At 37.5% G+C, this 12144-nt stretch overlaps 1 protein-coding gene across 1 annotated transcript; it reads right to left on the bottom strand.

Moving 5' to 3' along the window:
- Window positions 1–5577: 5577 nt before the first annotated feature.
- LOC113330140 (putative disease resistance protein RGA3) lies at window positions 5578–11122 on the bottom strand. The gene is made up of 6 exons (XM_026576991.1): window positions 7463–11122; window positions 7104–7172; window positions 6827–7001; window positions 6409–6703; window positions 6248–6322; window positions 5578–6134 (listed from the first exon to the last, which is right to left on the bottom strand). Exon 1 carries the CDS (start codon window positions 11120–11122, stop codon window positions 7526–7528), a length of 3597 nt encoding a protein of 1198 aa, XP_026432776.1. The 3' UTR covers window positions 5578–6134; window positions 6248–6322; window positions 6409–6703; window positions 6827–7001; window positions 7104–7172; window positions 7463–7525.
- Window positions 11123–12144: the final 1022 nt, after the last annotated feature.

Below are 12144 nucleotides of genomic sequence, written 5' to 3'. Positions count from 1 at the left end.
TATCTGAGGAGGAAATCAACAATTTGCTATCCTTGAAGACTGAATTCGAAAAAACAACACACATGGATGAGGTCTCTTGGAAGATTAAATCAAAAACTCAGCGGCTGCAAGAAGGTGATAGAAACACTCATTTTTTTATGAGGAAGGCTTCAGCAAGAAGTAGACACAATAAAATCAAATATCTTTACATCAATGGTACGTTGGTGGATGACAAGGAGATTCTCTAGGAGCATATTGTGGAGTACTACAAAACTTTATTCACTGAAGAAGAGGTAATTAGACCTGATCTTGAAAATATTACTTTTGATAAAATAAATTCCCAGGAAAATGATATTTTAGAAGCTGACTTCACTGAAGAAGAAGTAATGAATGCTATCCAAGAATTGGGAAATAACAAATCTCCAGGTCCAGATGGTTTCCCAATCATCTTTTTTAGTAAAGGTTGGAGTTTTCTGAAAGATGATATAATGAATACTGTAAATGAGTTTTGTTATACATACAAAATTTACAGCAAGCACAACTCCACATTTATCACTTTGGTTCCAAAGAAAGACTACATCGAGAAAATCCAGGATTGCAGGCCTATTTGTCTCTTAACTAGTGTTTACAAAATTATCGCAAAAGTGTTAGCTTTAAGACTCATGTTGGTAATGGATAAACTTATCTCCCCGGTTCAATGTGCTTATATAGAAGGAAGACAAATCATAGATGGTACTTTGATCGCCAATGAGCTTGTGGATTCTAGACTACGTTCTGGCAAAACAGGGATAATTTGTAAAATTGATCTAGAAAAATCTTTTGACAGGATAAATTGGAAATATCTGGAGTTCATCCTTCATCAAATGGTTTTTGGTAGATAATTGTGTAAATGGCTGAAGTTTTGTTATTCTACATCAACTTTTTCAGTGCTAATCAATGGTTCTTCTTTTGGCTACTTCACTAGTTCGAGGGGTGTAAGACAAGGTTGTACAGTTTCTCCTCCCCTCTTCAATATTGCCATGCAAGGTTTCTCAAGATACATGGACAGAGCCTCACAACTGAGCCTCTTCAGTGGCTTCTCAGTGACTTCTTCAAGTATTATCGTAAATCATTTGAATTTTGCTGATGACACTATCTTTTTCGTAGATAATAGCAAACAAGAACTTCATAATCTTTTTTCGGCTCTCAAGTGTTTTGAATATATTGGAGGTATCAAGGTTAATACTTCAAAAACTAGACTCATTGCAATTGGTGATGTGCCTGAGTTATCTGTTTGGGCTTCGGAATTTGGCTGCGCTACTGATAACCTTCCTTTCTTATATCTTGGAATGTCTCTTGGATCTAAGGCAACTTCCAAACATATATGGGACCCCATAATTGAAAAGTTTGAGGAGAGACTATCAACTTGGAGGCAGATTTCACTTTCTAAAGGAGGTAAGCTAGCCCTTTTTAAATGCATCCTTAGTTCTCTGCCTATTTACTATTTTTCTCTTTTCAAAGCTCTTGCTTCTGTTATTAAAATTTTAGGGCAGAAAATGAGAAATTTTTTATGGGATCATGGTGCTCATTCAAAAGTTTCACATCTAATAAATTGGAACTTAGTATGTGCTGTTAAAGAAAAAGGGGGTCTGGGTGTCTGTAATTTGAGATTGATGAATTTGGCAATGATTGCTAAATGGTGTTGGAGGTTTGGTAAAGAGAAAAACAGGTTATGGTATAAGATTATCTGTGACAAGTATGGTGATACGTTCTCCTGCTGGGTACCTCAAAAGGTTAATTCTTCTCATGGAGTTTCTTGTTGGAAAACAATCGCGGAGACTGCTAATCTGGTAAGCCTTAACTCAGTGCATAATATTCATTCAGGAAAGGATATTTCATTCTGGAATGATGTTTGGTGTGGCGACATATCGTTGGCTGCTATGTTCCCGTCTCTTTTTAAGATTTCTGACAGCAAGAACATTAAGCTCGCAGAGGTGATCTCCTCGGAAAGGAACTGGTGTTTTAATTTTAAACGCAATTTAACAGAATCAGAGGTAAATCTCTTTGCAGACCTGATGCTTAGGATTGGTGATGAACCGCCAGTATTAGATGACTTACAAGATAATAGGAGATGGACCCTTGATAACTCAGGTTTATTTAGCGTCAAAATCCTTTATGCTAAATTGATGGAAGACTCTGGTATCACAGATTTTCCTTATTAGTTTATCTGGAAGAAGTCAGTCCCACTTAAGATTAACTTTCTAGTTTGGTGTATTGTGCATGAGAAGCTGAACACAATTGATATGCTACAAGCTAAAGGGGTGGACATTAATAACTCGTGTATCCTATGTGGTGATGATATGGAGTCGCATGATCATATTTTTCTCCACTGTAAAATTGCGCATAAACTTCGGTCTGCAACAATTCCAAGTAGCTTCTGGTCCTGGGTACTTCCGAGAAGTTTTAGTATGTTAGCAATTGGTTGGCATCATACAAATTTTTCAAATACAGGAAATTCCATTTGGAGCCTAATACCATCTGCAGTTGTTTTTACTCTCTGGACGGAAAGAAATAGACGTACTTTTGAGCATAATCATGTTTACAAAACGTAATTAGACTTGGAGGTGAAAGTTAAATCTTTAATATTCTCTTGGGAAAATGCAGCTGGTAGAAGACTTCATATCAATTATGCTTTCTCTGTAATGGCTAATTGGGAAAACTTGTTTTTGTAATCTTGCTGCTATTTCCTTTTCCGTTATCTACTTCTTGTAGAACCTTGTACATTCTTTTTCTTGAATAAATTTTCTCTTCTGATCAAAAAAAAAATAGTGGATGGCATGGCTTCCATTCGTAACATATTCATTTTAAATGGATTAGGATTACAGTATTTAATCAATCACATTAATTAATCAATTACCTCGTTCAAAGTTGGCCAATTTTGTTAAGGTCTGTCTAGTGGAGAACTCGTACTAACTTGTATCCTACACAAAAATAGTAAAGCAACTTGCTAATTCAAATTTCTATAAATTAAGGATGGATATGCAGATGTCGCAATTCGTTGAATTAGTGAAAATGGCAGCTTAGACTTGTTCTGTAGGTCCACAAAATAGGCTTGCGACGTGGTCGCACATGAGGACACCAAATTACTCTGAAGAATCTCACCCAAAGATCTCGCATTATTCCGCAGGATCCCAATCAGTGACTTGTCAAATCAAAAGTCAAGATTACCTCGTGGTTGGCGAAATAGTGCTTTGTGGCGAGGAAACTCGCAAGAAGAACCGAAAAACACGAAGGATCAATTGGAGTACCCATCAAGATACCAATCACGAAATCAGATAGGCGAAGTAAGGTTACTTGGCTAGAAATATAACTCGCGAAGTCAGCATATTGTAGAGCAAAAAAAGGGACAGTTGTCCCGACAAATTTCCAAAGACGCCAGCGAAAGAAGGGGAGAAACTTTATGGAAAATGCTCTGGGCGAAGTAAAAATCTAACCCACGAGAAAATGGTGATCTTTGACGAAGTAAAGTGAGTTGTAAATAGAGGATATTCCTTGGGAAACGTAAGAGGGGGGAAGAATAGTCTTGCTTAGAGTGTGAGATTAGGGTTTCCTTGTATCAAAAAATTTGTACTTTCACTACCATGAATGGTTGATCAATAAAGAAATCCTTATCCAAAATATTTGTTATGTTTTAGATCTTGTTTGTTTCCTATTTGGGTGTGCTACTGGATTTCCAGTAGTATCATTTTGGCGTCCAAAAACAGGGAACTTGGATTGCGAATTCATCCTCATCTAAGAAGCATGAGAGAAGTTGAAGTTGTTTCAAAAGTTGGAGATCTTTACGAATTGATTTTCGCAAGTTAGGGGTTTGTAGATCTCAAACAGTTTATTCATAATTAGGAGTAGAGATCTGGGGGAGGGAGTAATCTGTGGGCGTTGCATCGTAAGGTTGGATAGGATTTAGAAGCAAAGGTTGATTTTAAGGTAGCAAATCAAAGACTAGTTGATGGCCAGGACGCCGGATCGAGCGAGGAACTTAATAGCAACGAGGAGAAGCAAGCGTTTGGAGGCGAAAAGAGGAGGAAGAATGGAAAGGGAAACATCGGTTACAGGAGAGAGGCAAGGCATGATCCAACGGCGGAACGAAGGAGACGACTTCAGGTAGGGTTCAATGCACACTTACGACATAGACATCGTTGCAGGAGAAGAAATGAAGGAGAATATCGGTGAAGAACACATGACGCTAGAGCAGCTAAGGGAGACACTTCACCTCGAGAGGGAACGGGATCGGGATTTAGTGGAACAACAAACTACGCTGATAAGACAAAACGCAAGGTTAGCGATGGAGAATCGCCAACTCAATGAGGAAATAGAAGCTTCCGTCACGGACTCTGAAGCAATTAGGATATCATCAGAAGAAGAAGAACGACAACAGAGGAGATATTCATACGAGGAAGACGGAAGAAAACGAAAAAGGAGGCAACGAAGAGAAAACAACGCAAAAGGGATATGAGAAGAGCGTTAGAGATAACGAGGTCGGAATATCAAAGACAGAGATACGAAAAGGATAAGAAGAACGAAGATGAAAGGAGGCGAGAAGAGCAAAGGCAACACAATGAAAATCGAAGATACGAGGAAGAAGCAAGACTTCGAGAAGGAAGACTTAGCGTGATGAGAGGAAAACATCACGAAGAAATGGAAAAAACCTTAATCAAGAGGTCATGAACGAATTGCAAGACATGAGGACATTGATAAAAAAAATTCTCGAAGAGGTGGAAAGGTGCAACTGGTTGAGGCAATAGAGGAAGCTGACGAATCTCCATTCACTTACTATATATATGCGTGCGGACATTCCTGAGAAATGTGTACTACCAACATTTGCAAGTATATTCAGTGGGTCAGAAAGTTCAGTGCAACACTTGAAGCAAGTACACTCTTTCATTGATGCAATGGGGACGAAATGATGTGGTACTATGTAAATATTTCCCTGCGAGCTTAATTGGAGAAGCTTTGGCTTGGTTTCATGGGCTACCAGAAAAGTTGATTTCGTCATTTAAAGAACTGCAAAGAATATTCTTGACAACCTACATAAGTAACAACATGCTGAGGCCGGGGATCCAGACCTAATTCAACCTAAGGCGAAGACCTGCGGAGTGCCTGCGAGGACTGGTAACGAGATGGAGGACAGTATGTAGCGAACTCGCGGGGAGAGTTTATGAGAAGAATTTTATCCCGGCCTTCGTAATCGCATTAATCCCAACTAACTTGTTGTACACCCAAATATTCATAATTTGGAACTCCTGGAAAATCAATAAATTAAGGGAGTACCAGGAGGAATACAGGGAAACTAACTTTTCTGCAGATACAGTTGCAAAAAAAAGGAGCTCTATTGGCAACAGGTCAAAGAGAAATGCACTATGGAAGACCAAGTTTTTTTTATCAAGGATAGAATTGCCTGATATAGCATACTACAAAATGTGCTAGTTTTTTTGTTGCCTATGTAGTTGGCTGTTCTCTTTGTTGTCTTGATTTCTTTATCGATTTGTAATCTTTCACAATCTTTTCCATCTTAATAAAATATGTGATTTAGAAAATAAAATAAAATTAGAAGAGTGAATAACAACCGTTGTTTACTTCCCAGCAATAATTCAAAGATATACATACAAGTCTTTTGTCATCCATTCAACCCCTTGAACAATCTGTGGGTTTAAAATCTCATCTAGTCTATTTCAGCATTTTCTTATCCGAGACATTTCTATGAACGTAAGAGATTCCTTTTGGAATATCCACATAATTCTAATCTATAATGCCAAATATTTTTCTGAGCTAAATCTCTATCCTAAAAATCTGCATTATTAAGTTTTGATTATCCCCATAGCAACCAACATGACGTTGGCAGATATGTTAAAAAACAATCAATGAGTTGAGACATAATCACGGAGCAACTGCAAAAACAGGAAGTTTCATTGATTGATACCGGTGCTACACCACTCGTTTCGTTGAAGATTGAATGCTCATGTTGCATCTTCACTAGCCTGGTCTTGACCTTGATCATTTCATTTTCATCCTTGAGGTTGAGGTGGCAGAGGAATCCACCTCTTTACCCAAATCACGGCCGCCTCTGCTTTGTCATCTCCGCTGGTTGAATAGTATTCTTGTAAATCCACTACATGCAGCTGCTCGATGAAACCACACCAAACCAGAATTAATCCGTGGCATCCATCTGGTAAGCAGGAGAATAACAACGCCAAATAAAACCCAAGGAGGTTACAGTTAGAATTGAACATACCTGCAGGCTACATTAGAACTACTAGGATCTAATCACTTCTTTTTTTGCCTCTTCTTAGCCGTTCAGACACCTAAACTGAATCCAAAGAAGTTAATATGGTAAAGTTAATGATATATGAGGACCCAAAAATGAAACCAAATAAGGAGAGAAGGTGAAAGTACCTGCTACTCCATCAAATTAATACACTGTCCTCCAATAGGTGGATCTCCTCACTAGTCCTCACCTTGATAAGTTCTACACCAAGGAAAAATGGCTGATGATTATTGTCGGCATGGAAGACCATATTTGTGAATCTGGCAGTAACTTTAGCACCGCGTAGTCTTTCAAAGTCAATGCCTGAAGACAAACGCCGTAGGTTTATCAACAACTATGGGCTTCCACAATTGAGCATTAAAGTGCGACTTAAACAATTCTCTGCCACAGGATCCAATTGTTCCATAAATCCATTGTCTGCACCTGCAATTGCAAGTTGGTATTGATGTCAACAACAGAAAAAAAAAAAAGTGTGACTATGGCAAAAGGGCATTTCCCAAGCAAACATCATTCAGGTAAATCCTGCAAAGGAAACCGAATACTTACCAGGACCAAAATTTTCAGGACGAAGAATATCCAACCTAACTGCTGAAAGAGTGCTCACAAATATGAAGAAGGTTAAGCTCAGTACACAACGTTTCCAACTTAATAACTGTCCTCTGCTTTATAATTAATCTCTGCTGCTTCCAAAAACCATTCGATTTAATCACTTTATTTAACGCTGCGCAACAAATCAACACAAAATTAAACATAATTCGGAGCCTGAGAAACAAAATGGACAACAAACATATGAAGAAATGTGTACAGTCACAATTGCACATACCTAATCTGGATTAGAACAGGTAGTGTGATTTTAATCTCTCCTTAGCCATGCATGCACCTATATATTAATCTAATAAAAGGAAGTACATCAATCAAACATAAATTCCTGGTAATAATATATATCTAAGAAAACAATATTTTACACGATAAACAAAATGAACTTGTGGAAACATATAGATGTGTATATAACTATATATACACGTCGGGAAAAATTTCAGTTCGGTATGCTCGAACAATAAACCCAACCAATCGGTAGAGAATGATATTAACTACATGTTTAAATCAAACCTCAGAACATGGAGAGAAAAATGTAATAGACAATTAAAAAAAAAAGAAATTATAAGAAGAAGGAGAGAGTACCTCTTAAGCCATCAAATTAATCAAGTCTTCTACAACAGATGGATCTCCTCGCTGCTCGTCCCTTTAGATAAAATCAACCGCAAGTTCTTGAAGAAAGGAGAGACTTTTGAGATCATAGTTTAAAGACTCCTTCACTTGTGGGCAATCTAAGATGTTTAATTCTTGAAGAGAAGTCCATCCTCGTAAATTTGGGAGAAACTTAAGAAGTGGGCAATTGAATAAACCCAATTTCTGAAGAGAGCCACTGTAGAGTTCAGGGCCACACAGAGCAACCATGTTCTCCCCATTATCATCATCACTTACACAGAAGCCTTCCAACTGATTGCACTCTTTAATTCCCAGAGATTGAAGTTTACAATTGTTTTGGAGTATGCTTATTGGGAAGTATATAAGATCCTCACCATTTTGAATACAAAGATCCGTGAGAGTTGTCTGGCTTCTCCCAACTGAGCATATTAACTTGTGGTCGACCTTTTCTAATTCCAAATACCATAAAGAAGGAAACGAAGGGATTTCTGTTAAACGTTTGCAGCCACGAATCTTCAGATACTGAAGACAAGGATATGAATAACTCAATTCTTCAAGACGGAACATATCAGTAAGAAGAAGATCTATTAACGTAGCAAATCCGCTAATATCTAAACTCTTCAAAGACGACATTCCAGTAAGATCAAGATGCCCGAGACATGGGAGCTTCCCAATAGATGCTGGAAGTTGTTTAATTCCTTTGCAATTTATAAGTTTCAACTCTACCAAATTTTCAAGACCATTTGGAACACACATCCATGCCGGGAGGTCACACCCCATGAAGTACTCAATATGCAAGCTTCTCAAACTCGTGGGAGGTTTGAGAGCTTCAAATACTGGAAGATGATTACCCAGGTTGATTTTCATTTTTTTCCTCTTTTCACCAAAGTTTAGAAACAATCTAAGAAGATTCTGTTTTCCTTTTAAATCTGCTCTGTCGGCAGCAATTGGATCTTTCACGTTCTGAAGATTTCCGATACGAAGCATCTCGAGAAAGTTTAGGTTTCCTAACTCTTCGATACCAACGTTACATTCGGGTTCACTAATTGGTGTTTCTGGCACCGAGTAAACCAACTTTTGAAGGCAAACTAGTTTTCCCAAACCCAATACCGCTGGTGGGTCACACCAATCGTGCATAAATTTTCTAAGTTTTGTCAAATGTTTGACATTTCTAGGAAGCTCACACTGGTAAAGATCTATAAACTCAAGATTGTTGAGGTTAGCACAAGACTCAGGTAACACATTGATATGAGTACCATTTAAGTTAAGGTATCTTAACTGAGATAAATTTCCAAAATCTTCGGGTAATGCTTCAAGTAAGGGACACATTCTGAAATCAAAACCTCGCAAATTCTTAAGACCAGACACATACTCTGGTAAGGCTTTAAGATTTTTGCAGAAACTGACATTTAACGCTTCCAAATTGGTAAGGGTGATGACAGAAACAGGTAATTCTTCAATTGGGTTGGATGACAAATTTAGGAATCTTAGATTTTTCAAACCAGAAATCGAATCAGGAATGAATTTTAATGCGCAATTATTGAGATCTAATGTCTGCAAATTATAAAGACTTGTGACAGAGTCGGGTAGTTCTACCATGTCCGTATCGGAGACTTCAAGATATCTTAATTTTTCTAATGACTGAATGTTTGTAAGAAGAATTTGAACACCAATACCCATGTCATTCAATACTAATGACTCCAAATTATAAAGTTTATTGATGGACTTATCAGTTTCTAATTCACTAAGATCAAGAGAGGTAAGACGGAGGTACCTTAAATGTTTTAGCACACTCAAAGGACGCCACTTTGGTCCTGGATAAGTATGATCTGGTGAGCGACCCACATGTAAGATACGCAAGCGTTTATTTTCTGAGAAGATAGAAGGATCCAGCTTCGAACCTTCAGGGATAAAAAGTGTCCGCAACTTCTTCGCGTAACTTAAGCTTTTCAAAAATGTTGTTGATATTTCTTCATCCAAATCCAACCGTAATCGAAAAACTTTAGAAACATCTGCAGATTTACTTGCCTTGAGAGATAACATTTCATTTTCCCCAAAAACATCTTGCGCAAGATCGTGCACAAGATCATGCATCTTGCATGTTTTAATGTCGTCCACTGCATTCTTCTTGAAATTATGAAAAAAGGAGCTCCTCGCAAGACTTTCGAAATAATCACGTCCATGGTCTTCAATTGATCTTTTGTTTCTTGTGCCAGATTCTTTGAGAAATCCTTCTGCCATCCAAAGATGAACCAAAGTTTCTTTACTAATCTCCCAATTCTTGGGAAAGATTGAGCAATAAGAGAAACATTGTTTCAAGTGAGATGGCAAGTAATTATAACTCAGTTTTAATACCGGTAGGATTTTTCTTTTGCTATCTGAAGTATTCCAGGTATCATCGTCCTTAATTGATATCCAATCACTTTCTTTATTATTTAAGCGCATTAGACCTCCAAGAAATTTTGCTGCAAGCGGTAAACCACAACATTTTTTTGCAATTTCTTTTCCTATGTCTGTCATTTTTGGAGCATCTAATGCTCCACCAGGAGAAAAGGCTTTTGTCTGAATGATAGACCAACATTCATCATCTTCTAATTGTTTCAAATTGTAAGGAGGAATACTCCCCCTTACAACAGATGCAACTTGGTCATTACGTGTAGTAATTAATATTTTACTCCCTGGAGCACCAACGAGCAACACAGACATGAGGCTACTCCATTGCTCTGAATCCTCATTCCACAAGTCGTCTAGTACTAGCAAATATCTTTTCCCATTTAATTGTTTTTGAACTATATTTACTAATACATGAAAATTTGAAGGCTTATGGAACTTGGTTTTAGTAATGGACTCCATGATGTTTACTAAGATGATTTCAATATCAAAAATTTCTGAGACATGGACCCACATTGCTAACTTAAACACTTTGTTTACCAACTCGTTTTTGTAAGCGAGCTGTGCAAGTGTTGTCTTACCCAGCCCACCCATACCCACTATGGATATTACAGAAATGTGTTCAGGATATTGATTAGGATTGGTGAAAGATGATGTTGATGATGATGAAGAAGAAGATGTGGTATGGGTTATTAAAAGTTTTGTTATGCGGGATTCATCATCCTCCCTTCCTACAATTTCTGACTCATTAACATGTGACGTGTCTTGCCGGTCCAGTTGGTCAGTACTTTCACCATCAGGAATAGGTGTAGTAAATTCCAACTGAAACCTACCCATATCTTTGGTAATTTCATCTAATTTTTTGTTAATCTCTTTGATTTTTTTACCCATTTTCAGACGAAAAGCAAGTGGAAGTTTTGAAGAAGATGTAGTGAGATTGAATACCTTCTGCTTCGAGTTGTCTTTTTTCTCACAGCGACGCATGTTCTCGTAGGAGAACTCATCAATCACGTCATCAGCGTCATAAGCAATATCCTTGAGCCTTCTCAGCCAGAGTCTTACAAGTTCTTCCTTCCCTTGCCTCTTCTCTGCGTCTGCAATCACAGCAAGAATCATTTCCAAGGTACTTTGAAGCTTCTTCAAATCATCTTTGACCCCCAAAGCTGAACCAATATCTTCGGAAACAACACCCACCAGCTTTTTTAGGATTCCTGTGGCACCACTCATAAGAATGTCTTCCATAGTGATCAGATCTTCTATGTGAACGAAGAAACAAGAGAGAATAAAATCGGATTGGATTAGAAATAAGAAAATAACTCTAGTATAACTCTTAGATACAGTAAGTGTTTATGTGTAAGATAGAGGTTAGCATTTTGCTGTGAGTTTATAGATGGAAGATTCCAATAGAAATCCCACTAACATAACAATTAACAAGGAATAGCTGGCAATGGTGTTTAGTCATTGATATCTGACATAATATTAATTGAATTACCGTAAGAAATGGCATAAATCTCAGATTTTGATCTTACTGGAATGCATATATAGTTAAACAACTGTTAACTGTGTCTGCCATGTTCATATGTCATTCATTATCGTTAGCAGTCAATAATTGCCAATTCTTTAAAACGCCATTTACTGGTTGTCTGTATCCTGTTCATGTATTCACATTGAATTCATTATAAAAATGCATAAACTAAACGATGAGTGATGGAACATGTTACCTCATCTTCTCCGAAGGCCATTTCCAAGCCTACGACCCTGTCAGATCCATCCTAGTTTGTGTTAACCTGTCACCACCTATTAAAAATATTATAAAAACAGTAAGCTAATCAAAAGTCCACAAGTTGCAAAATGTTCCGTTGTGCAGAACATTTAAGGCTTCATTTGGGATGAAGAAAAGGTTAACAATATCCATGTCAAATGGTGAACTCATGACATCGAGTTGAACAGGCTACCGAAAGATAAAAGTAATTCACATGTTTGCAAGAAATTCGAGAAACTTAACTAGAAACAACCATCCAGGAAAGATTTGGAGGTGTTTCTCAGACCCGCCAGGCCAGACCACTAGGAACCCTTAAGTTTTGGTGTGGATCTACTCTACTTACAACATATTCTTAGTCCACCCTCAGTAATATGAATGGACAATTTTGGTGCACGATATTTAATGTGGCGCTTTTGTTAACTTGTATATCCGTATACATGTTAAGGTTTAATAAAGAATTATTTTTGGATATTGGAAATTGTGTTTTTTGTTTTATTCTACT

This window comes from Papaver somniferum, unplaced genomic scaffold (assembly GCF_003573695.1).
Source record: "Papaver somniferum cultivar HN1 unplaced genomic scaffold, ASM357369v1 unplaced-scaffold_117, whole genome shotgun sequence".
NCBI classification, from domain to species: Eukaryota; Viridiplantae; Streptophyta; class Magnoliopsida; order Ranunculales; family Papaveraceae; genus Papaver; species Papaver somniferum.
This window is presented reverse-complemented; position numbering and strand designations above follow the sequence as displayed.

What these genes read in the sequence shown, in the direction of transcription:
- LOC113330140 (XM_026576991.1), bottom strand. Translation starts at nt 11,122, where the DNA reads ATGGAAGACATTCTTATGAGTGGTGCCACAGGAATCCTAAAAAAGCTG.